The sequence below is a fragment of the Phacochoerus africanus genome, chromosome 15 (genome assembly GCF_016906955.1).
Source record: "Phacochoerus africanus isolate WHEZ1 chromosome 15, ROS_Pafr_v1, whole genome shotgun sequence".
Taxonomy (NCBI): domain Eukaryota; kingdom Metazoa; phylum Chordata; class Mammalia; order Artiodactyla; family Suidae; genus Phacochoerus; species Phacochoerus africanus.
The window spans coordinates 51,607,100-51,622,376 of record NC_062558.1 but is presented as its reverse complement, the minus strand read 5'-3'; the positions used below and the strand labels follow the sequence as shown (position 1 = coordinate 51,622,376).

The following is a 15,277-nucleotide window of genomic DNA, read 5'->3' as shown; positions in this document are numbered from 1 at the left end:
CCACCCTCCCGCCCACTGCCCCTCCCCACTCAAGGGCCTCCAGGCCTGCCCTTGGTTGTCTGTGTCTTGGGAGGAGATGGTTTCTCAGGCTGACGTCAGAGAGCGTGTGTTCCCAGGACCGATGGGGACACTGAGGGAGGTAGGACCACAGCCAGCTGGCCAGGCCTGGTTGCCTCCATGCCAAACCTGCTTCCTAGTCTCATCTCAGCACGAGGTGCCCAGTGACCCAACCTGTGAGCCACACAGCTATGTGGACCTGGTCCTCAGGGTCAGAGCCAGGATCTGCAAAGTTTGGAGACTGGTGGTGAAGCAAGTAGCTGGTGGGGAGTTGAGAGGACAGGGGGTGCTGCTGTGGTGCCCCCAGGCTGCTCCACTGCCCTGGCTACCTGTCCTTCATCCTCTAGCAGAAAGGGACCCCTCTTCCAGCTATCTAGAGCAGGCTTGCTGGAGCAGGGCTGGCCCTCACCCAATGTGGGGCCGGGGTCAGGGTGGTGGGCACTTATCGGGACCCAGCCAGCTTTGGGCTAGGCCAGAATGGGTATGTGTCTGGAGCACTAGGAGCTGATGAAATTTGAGAGAGGACAGAAACAACTCACATGTCAACATCCAGGCCAGGTGCCCTCAGGTCAGTGGTACAGGCTTCTGTACCAGGTGGCTCCACTTAGGGCTGACACAAATGGAGGATACAGGGGGCTAGCAGTTAGGACAACTCAGGGGAAGTTGAGGCTGAGGGACATGCAGAGGACACCAGAGTGCTTGAGCATGCAGGCTGCATGGCCTGTGTACATGGCATGTCCTGGAAGAGGAGTGGCCCAGGGCTTGGTTTTCTGAGTGGAGTCTGGGGACAAAAAGGTAGGAGACAGAAAGCCCAGTCCAGGGCCTCCTCTCTTGCCCAACCCACCAAACCTCTGTGGGCTGGCCCCAGCTCTGTTCATCCCAGACCCTAGTTTCCTTGTTATGATGTGAGAACCACTGGCTTGCCCCAGCCCCAGCCCAGCCCTTCCCTGTGTCTATGCTTACCTCCAGCCGAGCCAGTCTCTCAAGGTATGGCCGCACCTCCATGCCAGGCTGCTGGGGAAGCACCCCCCTCTGATTAACCACGCCTGTAGCCACCACTTCCCAGTAGATCAATGGTGTGGAGGAGAGGGTCTGAGGCCACCTTGGCCCACAAGCTTGTGGCCAGGGTCACCCAAGAGTTGTGCCCCCTCCCCTCCCTTTGATCTGCCCTGACACCTCTCAGGGGATGGGGTCTCAGGCCTCTGTGACTTTATGAGGAGAATCCAGGACAAAGTGGGTCAGGGCAGGGCCGTTCGCCAGGTCCCAGTTGAGCTCTGTGGAGATGCTTGCTGGGGGGCCATGCTGGGGGGTGGGCAAGGGCCTGGGGCTGGATCTGGGAGGCCGGAGAGACCTTGCAACACTGGCATTGCCTTAACTAGTGTAACCATTTCACAGCTGGGGAAAACTTTCTCAGCCAGGATGGGCAGCTGGTGCCGGGAGGGTGGCATTGCGTGATTACCATGGCCGCACTGGCCCCTGCCCTGCCAGAACTGTTTCCCCAGCTGCAGGAGAAAGACTGTGAGCTCTTTTACTGGAAGGAAACCGAGGCCTGGAAAGGAGTACTCGGCGGAGAAATGCCACCCTCGCGGTAGTGGATAGGAACCAGGACCCCGGACCAGCCACAGCGGCGGAGGCCACTGGGGCCCCGGGCTGCACAGCCCCGCCCCGAGACGGTGGGGGCGGGACCTCGCCCCGCCCGATTGGCCGGGCGCGGCCTCGCTGGATTGGCTGCCTCCGGCACCGCCCCGCCCCGCCCCAGGTTGGCCACGCCCGATTGGCTGCTCGCCTCACCGCCCCGCCCCGCTCGAGTTACCGGTCACCGCCCCGCCGCCGGGGCCGCCCTGCGGGGAGCGAGTCCGCCGAGCCCGAGCCGAGCGGCTGAGGCACCGGAGCCGAGCCCGGTCCAGCCACCGCCGCCGGCCCGCGCCCCCGCGTCCGGCCCGATGCCTGCCGAACTCAGACAGGTTGGAGGGAACTTGGTCCCAGCCGGGGGCACCGTCCCGGGGGCCGGCGGCTGAGGGCGGGGCGCCGGCCCTCCGGGAGGATCCGCTTTTGTTCGCGGAGCCGCGGCGGGAGGCGGCTATTGTCTGCGTCCCGGGCCGGGGTCGGGCGGGGCGTTGGAGTGAGCGCGCTGTGGGGGGTGCGGTTTGGGAGGGCGGGCGCACCTCAGAGAACGTCCTGGACAGGTGCCTGGGATGGGGTGTTGGGCAGGGCCTTTCTGAGCAGCTCCCTGCGCGGGAGGGAGGCTGAGTCTGGAGAAAGCCGCGCGGGTAGGCCTCCCCCACACTCCCAGGGCCCAGGCTCTAGGGGCCCCCCCGCGCAGGAGCTTCGGAGCTTTCATAGAAGCTGGGTCTGCAGCGGTAGTGCACGTGGAGAGAGGGCTGGGGGACTGCCCTGCTCACGTGTGGAGGCAGAGGGGGGGTTCCAGCAACAGCATAGGGGAAGGCTCCTGCAGCCTGCACTCTTGCTCAGAGGGGCGGGCTCCACTAACAGGCGGGGAAACTGAGGCTGAGTGGAGAAGCAAGGGGGTAGCCAGGGGTAGATCTCCTACACACCTGCCCACCTGGACAGCTAGGTGCCTGTGTGCCCCAGAAATGGAGGGGCCAGTTCAGAGGAGCTGGGGGAATCTGGGGCCAATGTGTGGGCTGGTCTTGGGGAAGCTGGGTTGGGTGACAGCCAGCCCTGCCATTGCTCACTTCCTGAGTCAGCTGGGCACCCACTGCCCCTTGCCCACTTGGCTACTCAGCATGGGGCTGCACCCCTGAAGGTGGACTGCTGTTTTGGAGGGCAAGCTCCCAGTCAGCCAGGGCTGGGTCTGACACTGTGGGCATCAAGGGAGAGGGTGTCTGTAGGGGCCAACAACTGGCTCCCTGGTGGGAGATGCTGGCCTGGCCTGGCCTCCATCCAGGACGGCCATGCTGGGTGGGAGGGCTGGCATTCCCCCACCCACCTCTCCGTTCATTCATCCAGTGGCAGCCATCTTGTGCTCTAGGGACCTGGCCAGGAGCTGTGGGAGCCAGGTGTAGGGTCCCACCTTAATCCATCCCTTGTGTGCCAGTGGGGCCATCAACTGGGTGGGGCCACCAGCCCACGCTCTGTTCTTCATGATCCAGACTATGGTACTCATCTGTCAAGGGCAGTTAGTGCAGGTGGATTCGAGCCTCTGGGACCCCCAGCCAGCCCCCATCAGTTGTTACTTGGCCTGTTTTCTATGTTCCCTTCTTCCACCATTCCCACATGTGCCCCCAGAGGCTGTTGTGGGCTTTTGCTCAGGTGGTGGTTCCTCTGTGCCTTGTCGTGCCTCTCCTTTTTCTTTGCCCACCACACCTGAGACCTGGTCACAAAGGTGGGACTGGGATGACCCCACCTGTCCCATGGCCTGAATGCCCAGGTCCTCCCTTTTTCCATACGAGGAAGCTGAGCCTGGGGGTGTGACGGGCCCAGGGCCCTCCAGATCTGGGCCTCTGGGGACCCCATTGAAAGCAGTGACAAGGTCCATCTTTTTGGGGTTCTAGTCACTTGTGTCCCTGGTTTGTAGTCCTTGGCCAGTTAAAGGGAACTCACAGGAAACCTCAGGCCTATACTGCAGCCTCTTGCTGGGCCAGGCCCAGAGCTGTGGAGGGGAACACTGCAGGACAGGTTTGGATAAACCTGGATAAAAGTGGAGGAAGGCTGGGCAGTTGTCCCAGTGAGAGTGACAAGGATGAGGCTGGGGCCGAGGCAGGGTGACAAGAGGCAGTTGACAGGACTTGGCAGGGTTAGGGGTGTAGGGAGGGCTGCAGTGCTGTCTATTCTGGGGTATGGGGGAAATCTGGGCCAGCAGGGCAGGGGTCCCTGAGAGTGGGCTGGCCTGAGTAGGTGGACATGGGACTTAGGGCCCTCGAGCAGGGCCTAGAGGCCAGACAAGTATCCAGGTAGCCCAGTCAGCAGCCTCTGCTGAGCACTGACTTTCTTGGTTGTCCAGCCACTGTCGACCTCGGAGCTCCTTGTAGCCTGAGTCTCAGCTCCCCCACCTGCTGGCTGTGAGGTGCCCATAGTGGACACCTGGATGGCTGGCTGAGGGATTCTGGACAGGTTGACAGAAGACAGCAGGAGGTTGTAACGGGGCCATATGCCCTGGGTGCTGTCAGGAGAGCCTGTGCACTGATGAGGTTGGGCTGGGTGCTCACACACATGTATATGTGTGTGCGTATGTGTGTGCCCCGGTGTGTGTAACAGGGGCCGGGCCTTCCCATGATCACTGGCTGACTCACGCTCCCGCCTGCTCCCCCCCCCACCGCCCTGGGTGAAGTCATTGCTGTTTTTAGCTCCCTGAGGTCGTTTGCCAGTGGGGCTCTCAGGGCCTCCAGTTCCCTCTTCTGGGTGCCCAGGATGGGTGTGGGTGGGTGACACTGCAGGGTTGCCAGGGCTTGTTGGGCTTCTGGCTCTCTGGACCCCCACCCCCTCATCCCCTGGCTCTGCATTGTGTCTTCAGGCTGGCATGAGAAGCAGCAGCCAGGCCCCAGTGGCATCAAGGTCCCAGATGTGCTCGCCCTCTGCCAGCCTCTAGCAGCACACCTCCTGACCTAGGGATGGAGAATTAATTATGCAGATATATGCACACCTAAGGGGCCCATCCCACAGCAGTGTCCTAGACCTCCTGGTCTCCTCCTGTGGGTCTGTCCTCTGCCTTCCCTGCGCTCATAGCCATGGGACACTGCCCCACCCTGGGCCTAGCAGAGAGCTCACTGCCTGCCGCACTTCTGCTCCCATACTTGTCAGATACAGAAGGGGCCGCCGAGGTCCCGGGAAGGGATAGGCTGTCCCAGTGCATGCAGGGAGTACTAGGCCGCCCTGCCCCACAGCCCACTAGCAGCTCCCCACTCGGTCTCAGTTCACTGCTCTTTCTCAGGAACAGCGTCCCTTCTTCTTGGGCGGGTCCTCACCTGCATGCTGCTTATATCCTAAGACAGAAGGTGGCAGTCAAGGCTGTGGCCCACGAGGGTGACATGTGGCTAGAAGGGCTTTCTCGTGGGTGCCTGGAATCTCCCTGTTAGTTTGTGAAGTTCTGGGTAATCCTCTTGCCTTTGTCAAGCCTCAGTTTCCTTTCTTACAAGATCTCACATGTTGTCCGCTGAGGCCCTGCTTCTGGGGGAGGGGGTGCATTCTGTGACCTCTTTCTCTGTCACCAGAGCTGAGGGATTCTAGCCAGTTGGTACAGGCATCTCCCTGGACCCCTGAAAAGGTTGCAGGAGCCCAGAGCCTCTACACTGTGTGCAATGGGGCGGGGGGGGGCACGCATTCCTTTAGGAGAGGACCCCAACCTGGGGAGATGTCACATCCCAGGACCCTGGGGGGCAGGCCCTGAGGACAGCCCTTGGCACCTTGCCTTGCATACTCCCGGGCCTGGGAATGGGAGCAGGGCAGGCCTCTGATGCCAAGCAGATGTGGGTCGAGATCCCAGCCTTCCCTGGGTTTTGGCTCCCTGTCTGTGTAGGCCTCAGGGACCTGGGGCCCAGGCAGGGAACCCATCTAGCAAGACAGGGGCCTGGGCTCTGGAGCAGGGCCTGTCCTCCTGCTGACCCAGCCCTGGCTGCCCAGGAATGTGCTCCCCCCACCTCTCCACGTCCGCCCACAATGGCTTGGGTTTCAGCTCCTGCCCATCCTGGCCAGATGCTGATCCTGGGATGTTGGCGCAGGGGATCTGTGTGATCAGAGGCCCAGGGCTGGACTGTGGCCCTTGGGTCCTGTGCCACTCAGCATAGTGGGTCTAGCCCATTTCTGCTGTGGGCTTGCCTGTCCTTTCCAAGCTTTAGTTTCCCCACTGGCAACTCTGGCCAGCGAGTGTGTGGGCATTAGAAGAGCCTCTGTCCAGGGATGTTGGCAAGGGGGCCAGGAGCTAAGGGCCAAGGCTAGGGAGTCCTGGGGAGTGTGCAAGAGGGGCCACTGGGGTTCCCATCGAAAATCACCTGGGCTCCATTAGCCTGAGTCCACCTTCTCTGGGCTCTGATATGACACCTAGGGTCTCAGTGAGGGCGCTGGCCATTGGCCTGGGCAAGGTAGGCCAGGCTGTGCCCACCCAACACCCCAAGAATGTCAGGCCGGAAGAAGTGAGCATATTTTGGTGCTCTGAGTGCACAGGGCATCCTGGGAATTGGGTATTTCTGTCCTCTGAGGGCGTCTAGCTGGCTTTGGGGACAGAGGGAGCCTGGGTAGGACCACAGGGAGTTGACGAGCCATGTGGAAACTGCCACCCTGTGCACTCGAAGTGTCTGAGGTGGAGCAGGGAAGGGGCCCAGGGACCCTGGGGCACCCCACCAGGGTGATGAGTGACGTCAGGTGTCCTGCGGGTCCTTGGGCCTCCAGGAGCCTTGGCAGCCAGGCCTCAGCTCAGACAGAGCTGCCCAGGACTGGGCCACTGGGGCTGGGGCCTTCTCAGATGGCTCGGCCCAAGGAGGCCACAAGGTGGGGCCACCCCCCACAACCCCATGGTCACCTCCTCGGCTTTCAGAGGCAGGACTGAAACAGGCCCTGGGGTAGTGGGTTCCTGACAAGGCGAGGAGGCCCTCCTGGCATCCAGGCCAGTACAAGGTCTGCTCTCCTGTGCCAGCAAGCACCACGTCCGTCCACCAATACCTGCCTCCTCACCCAGGAGCAGAGCCCGGGCAGCCAGGCCTCACTGGCTACGATGCCAGAGGCACCTGAGGTGCTGGAGGAGACGGTGACAGTGGAGGAGGACCCTGGCACTCCCACTTCCCATGTGTCCATCGTCACATCGGAAGATGGCACCACTCGTCGCACGGAGACCAAGGTACCAGGGCCAGGCAGCAGCAGCGGGCAGGCTGTGTGGCACAGTGGCCCCATCTGTAAAGCGGGCCGTGTCCTGGCTTCCTGCAGGCTACCCCTCACTGGCCGGAAGGCTGAGGTCACCCTGGCCTCTCAGGCTGCCAGCCCACCAGCCACCCCCTTACCCACCAGGTCACCAAGACAGTCAAGACAGTGACCACGCGAACTGTGCGCCAAGTGCCTGTGGGCCCCGATGGCCTCCCGCTGCTGGATGGCGGCCCCCCACTGGGCCCCTTCACCGACGGCCCCCTAGACCGGCACTTCCTTCTGCGTGGAGGCGGCCCGGCAGCCACACTCTCCCGAGCCTGCCTCAGCGGTGGGAGTGGCTTTCCTGACGAGCCCCGTGATGTCCCCAGCTATGGCAGCCTGTCCCGCGGGCTGGGCGTGCGGCCCCCGCGTGGAGGCCCCCTTGGCCCAGGCCCTGGTGATGGCTGCTTCACACTGCCTGGCCGCCGTGAGGCCTTTCCCCCAGGCCCTGAGCCTGTGCCACCGGCCGGCCGATCCCAGCCCGAGCGGTTCCAGGCAGAGCCCTACGGCTTGGAGGATGACACTCGCAGCCTGGCTGCCGATGACGAGGGTGGCCCGGAGCTGGAGCCTGACTATGGCACAGCCACAAGGAGGAGGCCAGACTGTGGGCGTGGCCTTCGCACCAGGTGAGCCCCCAGGTGCTGCCAATCGCCTCCAGGAAGCCTTCTGTCCACCCCCGCCACAGAACACTGCACGGGTGGGCTGGCTGTGGGGCTATGTTAGTCACCCACACCTTAGCTTGCATTGTCCTCAGCTCTTCTCAGGGACAGTGGCAAGGGTTGAGGTGAGTTACACTGGGCACCCTCCCTGCAGGTCTGGAGCATGAGAAGCTGTGACAGTGCCTACACTTGCTGCCCTTGCTCCAGCTGTATGGCCTGGAAGACCAAGGGACTCAGGGTGTCTTTCTGAGCTTGAGTCCAGCCTCTCCTCCATGTGCAGTAGTAACTAGAACCCAGGCACCCCTTCCTGTCCCAGTGTAGCCTCTGTCTCTTCTGTCCTCATTTCTGTCTATAGGGTAGGAAAATGACTTAGCCTGAGTCTGGGTTATGCTATGTGACCACGAGACACTAGACCACCTGCCAGCGTCAATCCCTCACCTGGGAAGCGTGTTTGACATTGGGCTTGGGGAACTGGTGGCCTGAAGAGATGGCTGTGGGCACATCTGGGAGGAGCCCCAGCCAGACATGGGCCCCTGGGAAGGTGGGACCCCAGTACAGACAGGTTTCATAGAAACATACATAGCTTGGAACAGGAAAACTGCCTTGTGATGGGGGTGAGTGACTTCTCTGTCTGTGAGTCTTGGCTGTGAGTCAGTTCTTGCTGAGCCATGGTGTGACTCTCAGCACGGACGATGCTGTAGCCTTGTGGGTTCATGATCCCCAAGAAGGTGTGATGGGCAGCTTGGGACAGGGCTAGCAGCCATGAGAGGACAGTCATGCGCCCTGCTCGCTTGCATAGGGCCTATGAGGACGTGGCGGATGATGGCGGTGAGCTGATGGAGGAGCGGCCCCCATTCCCGGTCACAACAGCGCCCCTGGCCCAGCCTGAACGTGGCAGCCTGGGTAGCCTGGACCGGGCGGTGCGGCGCTCACCCTCGGTGGACAGTGCCCGCAAGGAGCCGCGCTGGCGGGATCCCGAGCTGCCTGAGGTGCTGGCTATGCTGCGGCACCCGGTGGACCCTGTGAAAGCCAACGCGGCTGCCTACCTGCAGCACCTGTGCTTCGAGAATGAGGGCGTCAAGCGTCGCGTGCGGCAGTTGCGTGGGTTGCCACTGCTCGTGGCCCTACTGGACCACCCTCGAGCAGAGGTGCGGCGCAGGGCCTGTGGGGCGCTGAGGAACCTCTCCTATGGCCGGGATTCCGACAACAAGGCTGCCATCCGGGACTGCGGTGGTGTGCCCGCCCTGGTGCGCCTGTTGCGGGCTGCTCGTGATAGCGAGGTCCGTGAGCTCGTCACAGGTGAGGCGCTGGCCACCAGAGCCCCTGTTCAGCTAGACATCAGTTCAGTTGCCCTGACAGGTCTCTACCTCTGGGCCTGGCTGCCTTGCGCCCCTCAGGCAGGCCCCCTCCACACCAGCTCCCACGTTCCTCTGGGTCCCACCTCCTTGGTCTCCCCAACTCGGCGATGGTGGGGTGATGACCCTTGGTGTGGCCCTAGCAGTAATAGCCCCACCTGCCTGCCTCCCTGCCTGAGGAGGGATAGGGAAGAGAAGGCCCCTGCTAGCTCAAGGCTCCCTGCCAGCCCCTGGGGGCTCCTTCACAACTGGGGAGCCCCTGCTGGGTATGGGGTGCTCATCGCACCCACGCCAGAGCAGCACCCAGGACCTGCCATGGCTTGTGTCACTCCCACCTTCCTGTGTGAGCTGGGGCCCAGGAGGGAGGGGCAGGTCCTGAGAGGGTCCCCAGGAGGAAGCTGGGACAGTGCCTGCAGTCAGCACTGGCTGGTCCGTGACACCCTGCAGGCACACTCTGGAACCTGTCATCCTATGAGCCTCTGAAGATGGTCATCATTGACCATGGCCTGCAGACGCTGACCCATGAGGTCATTGTGCCGCACTCGGGCTGGGAGCCAGAACCCAATGAGGACTCCAAGCCACGGGATGCTGAGTGGACAACTGTCTTCAAGAACACGTCGGGCTGCTTGAGGTGTGCATGGGGCCAGGCCCGTGCTCCACTCACGGCCCCCAGGGCTGTTCACAGCCAAGGAGGCAGGAGCCAGGCCCCAGAGACTGTCCACCTGGGGACTCCTGTTCCTGGGACAGCTACGTCCTCGTGTCCAGGGAAACATGGAAGACAGCCATCCAGGCCTCAGCGTCAGAGCCACATCACAGTTCCCTGAGCCCCTAGTTTGGGCCTGATGGGCAGTGCTCAGCCAAGGGCAACCCCTGAACAGTGTCTGGCCTCCTGTGTACCCCCAGCTCCAGCCCTACCCGGTTTCTTCCCTGTCACCATCCCATTCAGGGGGAGGCTAGGACCCTCACCTCCAGTCTGATGTGGAGGGTTCATCTCACCTCCATGTGACCCGTGCTCTCCCCTCCCATCCTTGAGGCCCTGCGGAGACCCCACAAGCAATCCTGGGTCCCCATAGTCCTGCCTGCCTTTTTGGATACCACCCCATGACCCTGTGTGGTCCCAGCCTTGGGCAAGGAGGAGCCCTAAGCTGCCCCTGGGGCAGGGGGAGTTAGGGGAGCCCGCCACCCCCCCAGATGCCAGGCCAGGGCCCCTTCTGCAGCCTCAACAGTGGTCAGGCCATTGCCTCCCCTCATCCACTGCCAGACTGCTGTAATTCACCAATAACCTTAACAGTGTGGCATCAGCATGTTCTGCAGATAAAACAAGACCCCAAAGCTGGGTGGGTGCCAGGGGCGTCTGGTAGGAGCCGGAGTCACAGGGCTTGCTCTTGATCACCCAGGAATGTGAGCTCAGACGGTGCAGAGGCGCGGCGGCGGCTCCGAGAGTGTGAGGGGCTGGTGGACGCACTGCTGCACGCCCTGCAGTCGGCTGTGGGCAGGAAGGACACAGACAACAAGGTGGGCAGCAGGGTGGCCCAGCAGGCCCCAGGCGGGCTCAGCCTCTCAACCTCCCACAAAGGGTGGGGAAGCGGAGTGGGAGCCCTGAGCCATCTGGGCGGCACAGAGGGGAATGGGTGTGTGGGTTTGGGGCAGCGCCCTGGGAGTGGGCACCTCGCAGTGGCCACACTGTAAAGCCTGGGACAGGGTCCTATGCCCAGTAGGTGCTCCCCTCATCCCCTTCCGGGGGTTATCACCTGACTGGGCCCCTAACTCAGGCTTCCCGTTCTCTACATCTGCGGGCCCTTGTGTTCTCACTGGTTGTGTTCAGTTTTCCCTGGGGGCCAGCAGCCCCGTGCCGCCCGGCCCTGCCCCAGCAGCCCCCTCTCCCCGCAGTCGGTGGAGAACTGCGTGTGCATCGTGCGGAACCTGTCCTACCACGTGCACAAGGAGGTGCCTGGGGCCGACAGGTACCAGGAGGCTGAGCCTGGGCCCCCAGGTGGTGCTGTGGGCTCCCAGCGCCGGAGGAGGGATGACGCCGGCTGCTTTGGTGGCAAGAAGGCCAAAGGTGTGTGGGTGGGACTGGGGTGCCACTCTAGGACCCCCCAACCCCAGCACGCTGAAGGCTCTTCACACCCATGTGTGTGGGAGTCATGGTCTGGGAGCCAAGGAAGGGGCGCTGTCCCGGGGCCCCAGCTGGCAGGCCACACTGCCTCCATCTGCACTGGTGTCTGGACACAGGCCCTCAGCTTTCCCAGCTTGGAAGGTGCCAGGACGGTGCCACCTCCTGGTGCTGGCAGAGCACCTGAAGGCCCTGAGAGCTGTCCCAACCCCTGATGCCAACTCCACCACGAGAGCAGCTGCCAGTGCTCCCCAGCAGCTGGGGGGAAGGGGTGTCTGTGCACCACCTTCACCTATGCTCACTCCCCTCCCCGCCTTTCCTGATCCCTGTCCCACTGTGTGCACTTGGCCCTCAAAAGTAACCAGGGTGAGATTCCCTGTGCCCAGTGCCTTCCGGGAGGGCGTGGGGTGCTGCTCGCTCAGGTTCCTCTCCTCTCTCCTGTGCTTCCCCGGCTGCCCAGAAGAATGGTTCCATCAAGGTAAGTCCCTGTTGGTCCTGCCCTGCAGGCCTGATGGGCACAGTGGGCACCAGGGACCCCCCTGTTGTTCAGGCAGCCATTTCCATGACAACTGCAGGACCTTCCAGTGTTAGGAAAGCCCCATCCATCATGGTCCCTTCTCGGGGCAGCTGTCTCCATGACAACTGCCTGGACATGACAATGGCAGAAATGTCAGCCCTGGACTGGGAGGCTGAGTGGCCGGGCTGGGCCTGGAGCAGGAGCCCAGGGTGGACAGGGCTTGGGTGTATCCATCCCCAGGGGTGCCAGGGATTTGAGTCTGTCCCTCTGATGGTTTGGGGGATGTGGCTCAGGCCCCAGGAGGCAGGGTGGGGCCCTTGATCATCCAAACTCAGCTCTGCCACCCAAGGAAGGGGAGGTCCCTTATCTCAGAGTCTGGAAGGTGGTGAGCTGGCTCTCACAGAAGTATGCAGGCCAGTGTGACAAGTGTTAGGAGTTGCTGCTGCAGGGGCCTGAGGTGGGGGGCTTGCCTTGCCCCCAGCTCAACCTCACTGTGTGACCAGGAATGTCCTGACCCTCCAAGCCCTTGGCTTCCCTGTCTGCACCTCCCAGTCCCAGCCTGGTCTTCTGAGCCCCTCAGTTCATGTACGTGGTGGCCATGGAGTGACCATTGGCAGGATCTGCAGTGCAGCCCCCAGCTTCTGATGAGGGATGAGTCCTGGTTGCTCAGGCAGGGCTGGGAGCAAGGCAAGCCCCCAGGGCCCACTCCCATCCCTGGGCCTCCCTGCTGGGCTGAACTCAGAGGAGTGCTCTGTTCTAAGGGCCTCCAGGGCCCACTCTTGAACATGGGGGCACTTCTGGGTCCTGAGTTGGAAAGTCTGTACTCACCTTTCCTGACACAGCTGCTCCATGTGGGGTCCCCTCACCTCCCACTGCCCTTCCGTTCCAGGGAAGAGGGATGGTGAGGTGGACCATAACTTTGACACCTTGGACCTGCCCAAGAGGACTGAGGCTGCCAAAGGTGAGTGGGGGGAAGTGGAGTCCATGAGTTAAGCTTTGTGCCCCCAAGCAGGCCTGCAGGGCTGCCGAGATTCTGTGGGGAAACATGCCCAGTGGTATGGGGTTCCCTGGAAAACACCCTGGTCACTAGTTGAGGGCTCAGAATCAGGGTCTGTGCACAGGTCACTTACAGCAGGATGTGGGGGCTGGGTCCCATAGCACATGAGAGGCTGGCGGGGGTCCTATTGAAGGGTGGGGCTACCCAGGCAGGGTCTCCCCTGCCAGCTGAGTTCAGACTCACTCTGAGGGGTTCAGAGCCCAAGGGTACAGTCAGATTCATCCTTCTTGCCCTGACTATGGGTGCAGTGGTTCATCCTTCTTGCCCTGTCTGTTGGAGTCCTACTGTGTGTGGCAGTGTTCTGGGAATCCTGCCTGAGAGGTGTGCCTCGTGAGCCCAGATGTCCCCAAGCAGGGTAGAAGGACCCAGCCAAGGGAGCATCACAGGCTATGGGACCAGCTCATGCAAATGCCCTGGGGGCGCAGGGTGCAGTATATGCTTGGAGCATCTGGTGAATAGGAAGCTGGAGTGCAAGGGGCATGGGATATGAGGACTGGGAGGTGGTGGCATGGGGGTGGGAGAAGGTGATGTCCCATGACACAGTCCCAGTATGGAGATAGGTTTGGATGGCTGTCCCACCCTCATCCCTGGAGTACCACTGCTAGGCTGAGGCCTCAGTGAAGAGTGACCAGGAGTGGTTGAGCATCTCTGATGTGGAGCCCCCCATAACCATATATGTAGGGGTGTTGCTAGGGAGTTGAGACCTGTTCCTAGGGGAGCCGCCTGGCTGCTGCTTCCCTCCCCACCCTAGGCTGCCTGCAGGCTCCAGCTGCCAGGCAGGTCCCATTTCTTTGGCAGTGGAGTCAGAGGAAGAGTGACCTCCCCCAAACTTACTGCTGCCTCAGAGCCTCTCTTGATACCCATGTGAAATGGGAAAGCTTTTCCTCCTGGGTGGCCATAGGGGTAAATATGTTGGTGCTAAATACTCTCTGATAGGGGGTGGGGGGCTGACTGACGGTGGGGTGCGGGTGGTCTGCGCCCAGGCTTTGAGCTGCTGTACCAGCCCGAGGTGGTGCGTCTCTACCTGTCCCTCCTGACGGAGAGCCGGAACTTCAACACCCTGGAGGCTGCAGCCGGTGCCCTGCAGAACCTCAGCGCTGGCAACTGGGTGGTGAGAGGCCGGGCCTGGCAGGGAGGGGCAGAGGGAATCCCAGGAGGCTTCCGGGTGAAGGCGGGCGCACAGCACGGCTTTGTCAGGCGCGGGAGAAGGACTGTCAGCTGGAGGTAGCGGCCGGGGCTCAGGTAGGCAAGTGTCCGCATGCGGCGCGGCCCCGCTGAGCACACCCCCGCTGCCCCACCGCAGTGGGCCACGTACATCCGCGCCACGGTGCGCAAGGAGCGCGGGCTGCCAGTGCTGGTGGAGCTGCTGCAGTCGGAGACTGACAAGGTGGTGCGCGCCGTTGCTATCGCCCTGCGCAACCTCTCGCTGGACCGGCGCAACAAGGACCTCATCGGTGAGGACAGGGACTGGAGTCTAGGGTCCGGACCCCCTCCGTACTCCTCGCGCCCCCCTCCTGCCTGCACTGGCGCGCCCTCACCGCCCTGCCCGCAGGGAGCTACGCCATGGCAGAGCTGGTGCGAAATGTGCGCAGCGCGCAGGCCCCTGCGCGGCCGGGAGCCCGCCTGGAAGAAGACACAGTGGTGGCCGTGCTCAACACCATTCACGAAATCGTGTCCGACAGTCTGGATAACGCGCGCTCGCTGCTGCAGGCCCGTGGTGTGCCCGCGCTCGTGGCACTGGGCGCGGCCAGGTGGGTAGGGGAGTGGCGGGGGTCAGGGCTGGTCCCCCAGATAGGCGGGGCGGGGCCAGACGCTGACCCCGCCCTGGTCGCAGCCAATCCGCGCGGGAGGCGAAGGCCGCGTCCCACGTGCTGCAGACCGTGTGGAGTTACAAGGAGCTGCGTGGTGCCCTGCAGAGGGATGGCTGGACCAAGGCGCGCTTCCAGGTGAGGCCGCTGGCCCTTCCTCTCTCATTTTGCCCGGTTGGGTCCCTCACGGGAGCACCGCTGACCCACTCTGTTTATGTATTACACCCCTGCAGTCGACCGCTGCTAATGCTAAGGGGCCCAAGGCAGCACCGAGCCCCGGAGGCTTGGACGACAGCACGCTGCCGCTGGTGGATAAGAGCCTCGGTGAGCACCGGGCAGGGCCCATCCCCAGGTTCAGGAGTACCTGCCCACCTGGCAGAGGCAGGGAGGGAAGTGGGCCCCCTCCAGGAAGATGGCCCCGCCCCCGCCCCTCCCCCTCCCGTCCTCCATCCTTTCTATGATGGCATCAAGCTGGGGGTGACAGTGCCAGCAGACAGAGGCCTAGCAGAGTGGTGTAAAAATGTTAGTGATAAAAGGTACCCAGGGTGGCAGAGGCCACCGCTAGTCCCCCACTTGCAACCAACCAGCCACCTGCCTGTGCTTTGCAGATGGTGGCGAGAAGCCAGGCAGCCGGGACATGATCCCCATGGAGGCACTTAGTTCGGGTGAGTGCAGGTGCTGGTGTGCTGTTTGTTTCCCACGTGGCAGGGTGGGTTTGGAAAAGAGATCTGGTTTAGAGGTGCTCAGGAGTGAGGGCTGGGGCAGCCAGTTATGGTCACTGCCCAGATGTGTCCGGTCAGCCAGCTGAAGGGCGGCTAGAGAGTTCTGAGCCACTGTGGGGGAGTAAGCGAGAGGC

The 15,277-nt window shown here is 62.6% G+C and overlaps 1 protein-coding gene across 3 annotated transcripts in view; it reads left to right on the top strand.

The window, feature by feature from the left end:
* The window catches only part of ARVCF (ARVCF delta catenin family member), a 35,734-nt gene that overhangs the window by 18,571 nt on the left and 1,886 nt on the right, over positions 1-15,277 (top strand). For 2 of the 3 annotated variants that reach the window (XM_047760901.1, XM_047760903.1), the window contains exons 4-16: positions 6,689-6,847; positions 7,015-7,535; positions 8,368-8,867; positions 9,371-9,554; positions 10,321-10,438; positions 10,814-10,985; positions 12,446-12,517; positions 13,597-13,724; positions 13,917-14,067; positions 14,166-14,364; positions 14,448-14,559; positions 14,655-14,745; positions 15,030-15,086. In XM_047760901.1, coding sequence (XP_047616857.1) covers positions 6,689-6,847; positions 7,015-7,535; positions 8,368-8,867; positions 9,371-9,554; positions 10,321-10,438; positions 10,814-10,985; positions 12,446-12,517; positions 13,597-13,724; positions 13,917-14,067; positions 14,166-14,364; positions 14,448-14,559; positions 14,655-14,745; positions 15,030-15,086 — 2,464 coding nt within the window. Of the gene's footprint in view, positions 1-1,865; positions 2,022-6,688; positions 6,848-7,014; positions 7,536-8,367; positions 8,868-9,370; positions 9,555-10,320; positions 10,439-10,813; positions 10,986-12,445; positions 12,518-13,596; positions 13,725-13,916; positions 14,068-14,165; positions 14,365-14,447; positions 14,560-14,654; positions 14,746-15,029; positions 15,087-15,277 lie in introns of those variants that run through there. The other variant, XM_047760904.1, reaches the window with a different exon arrangement.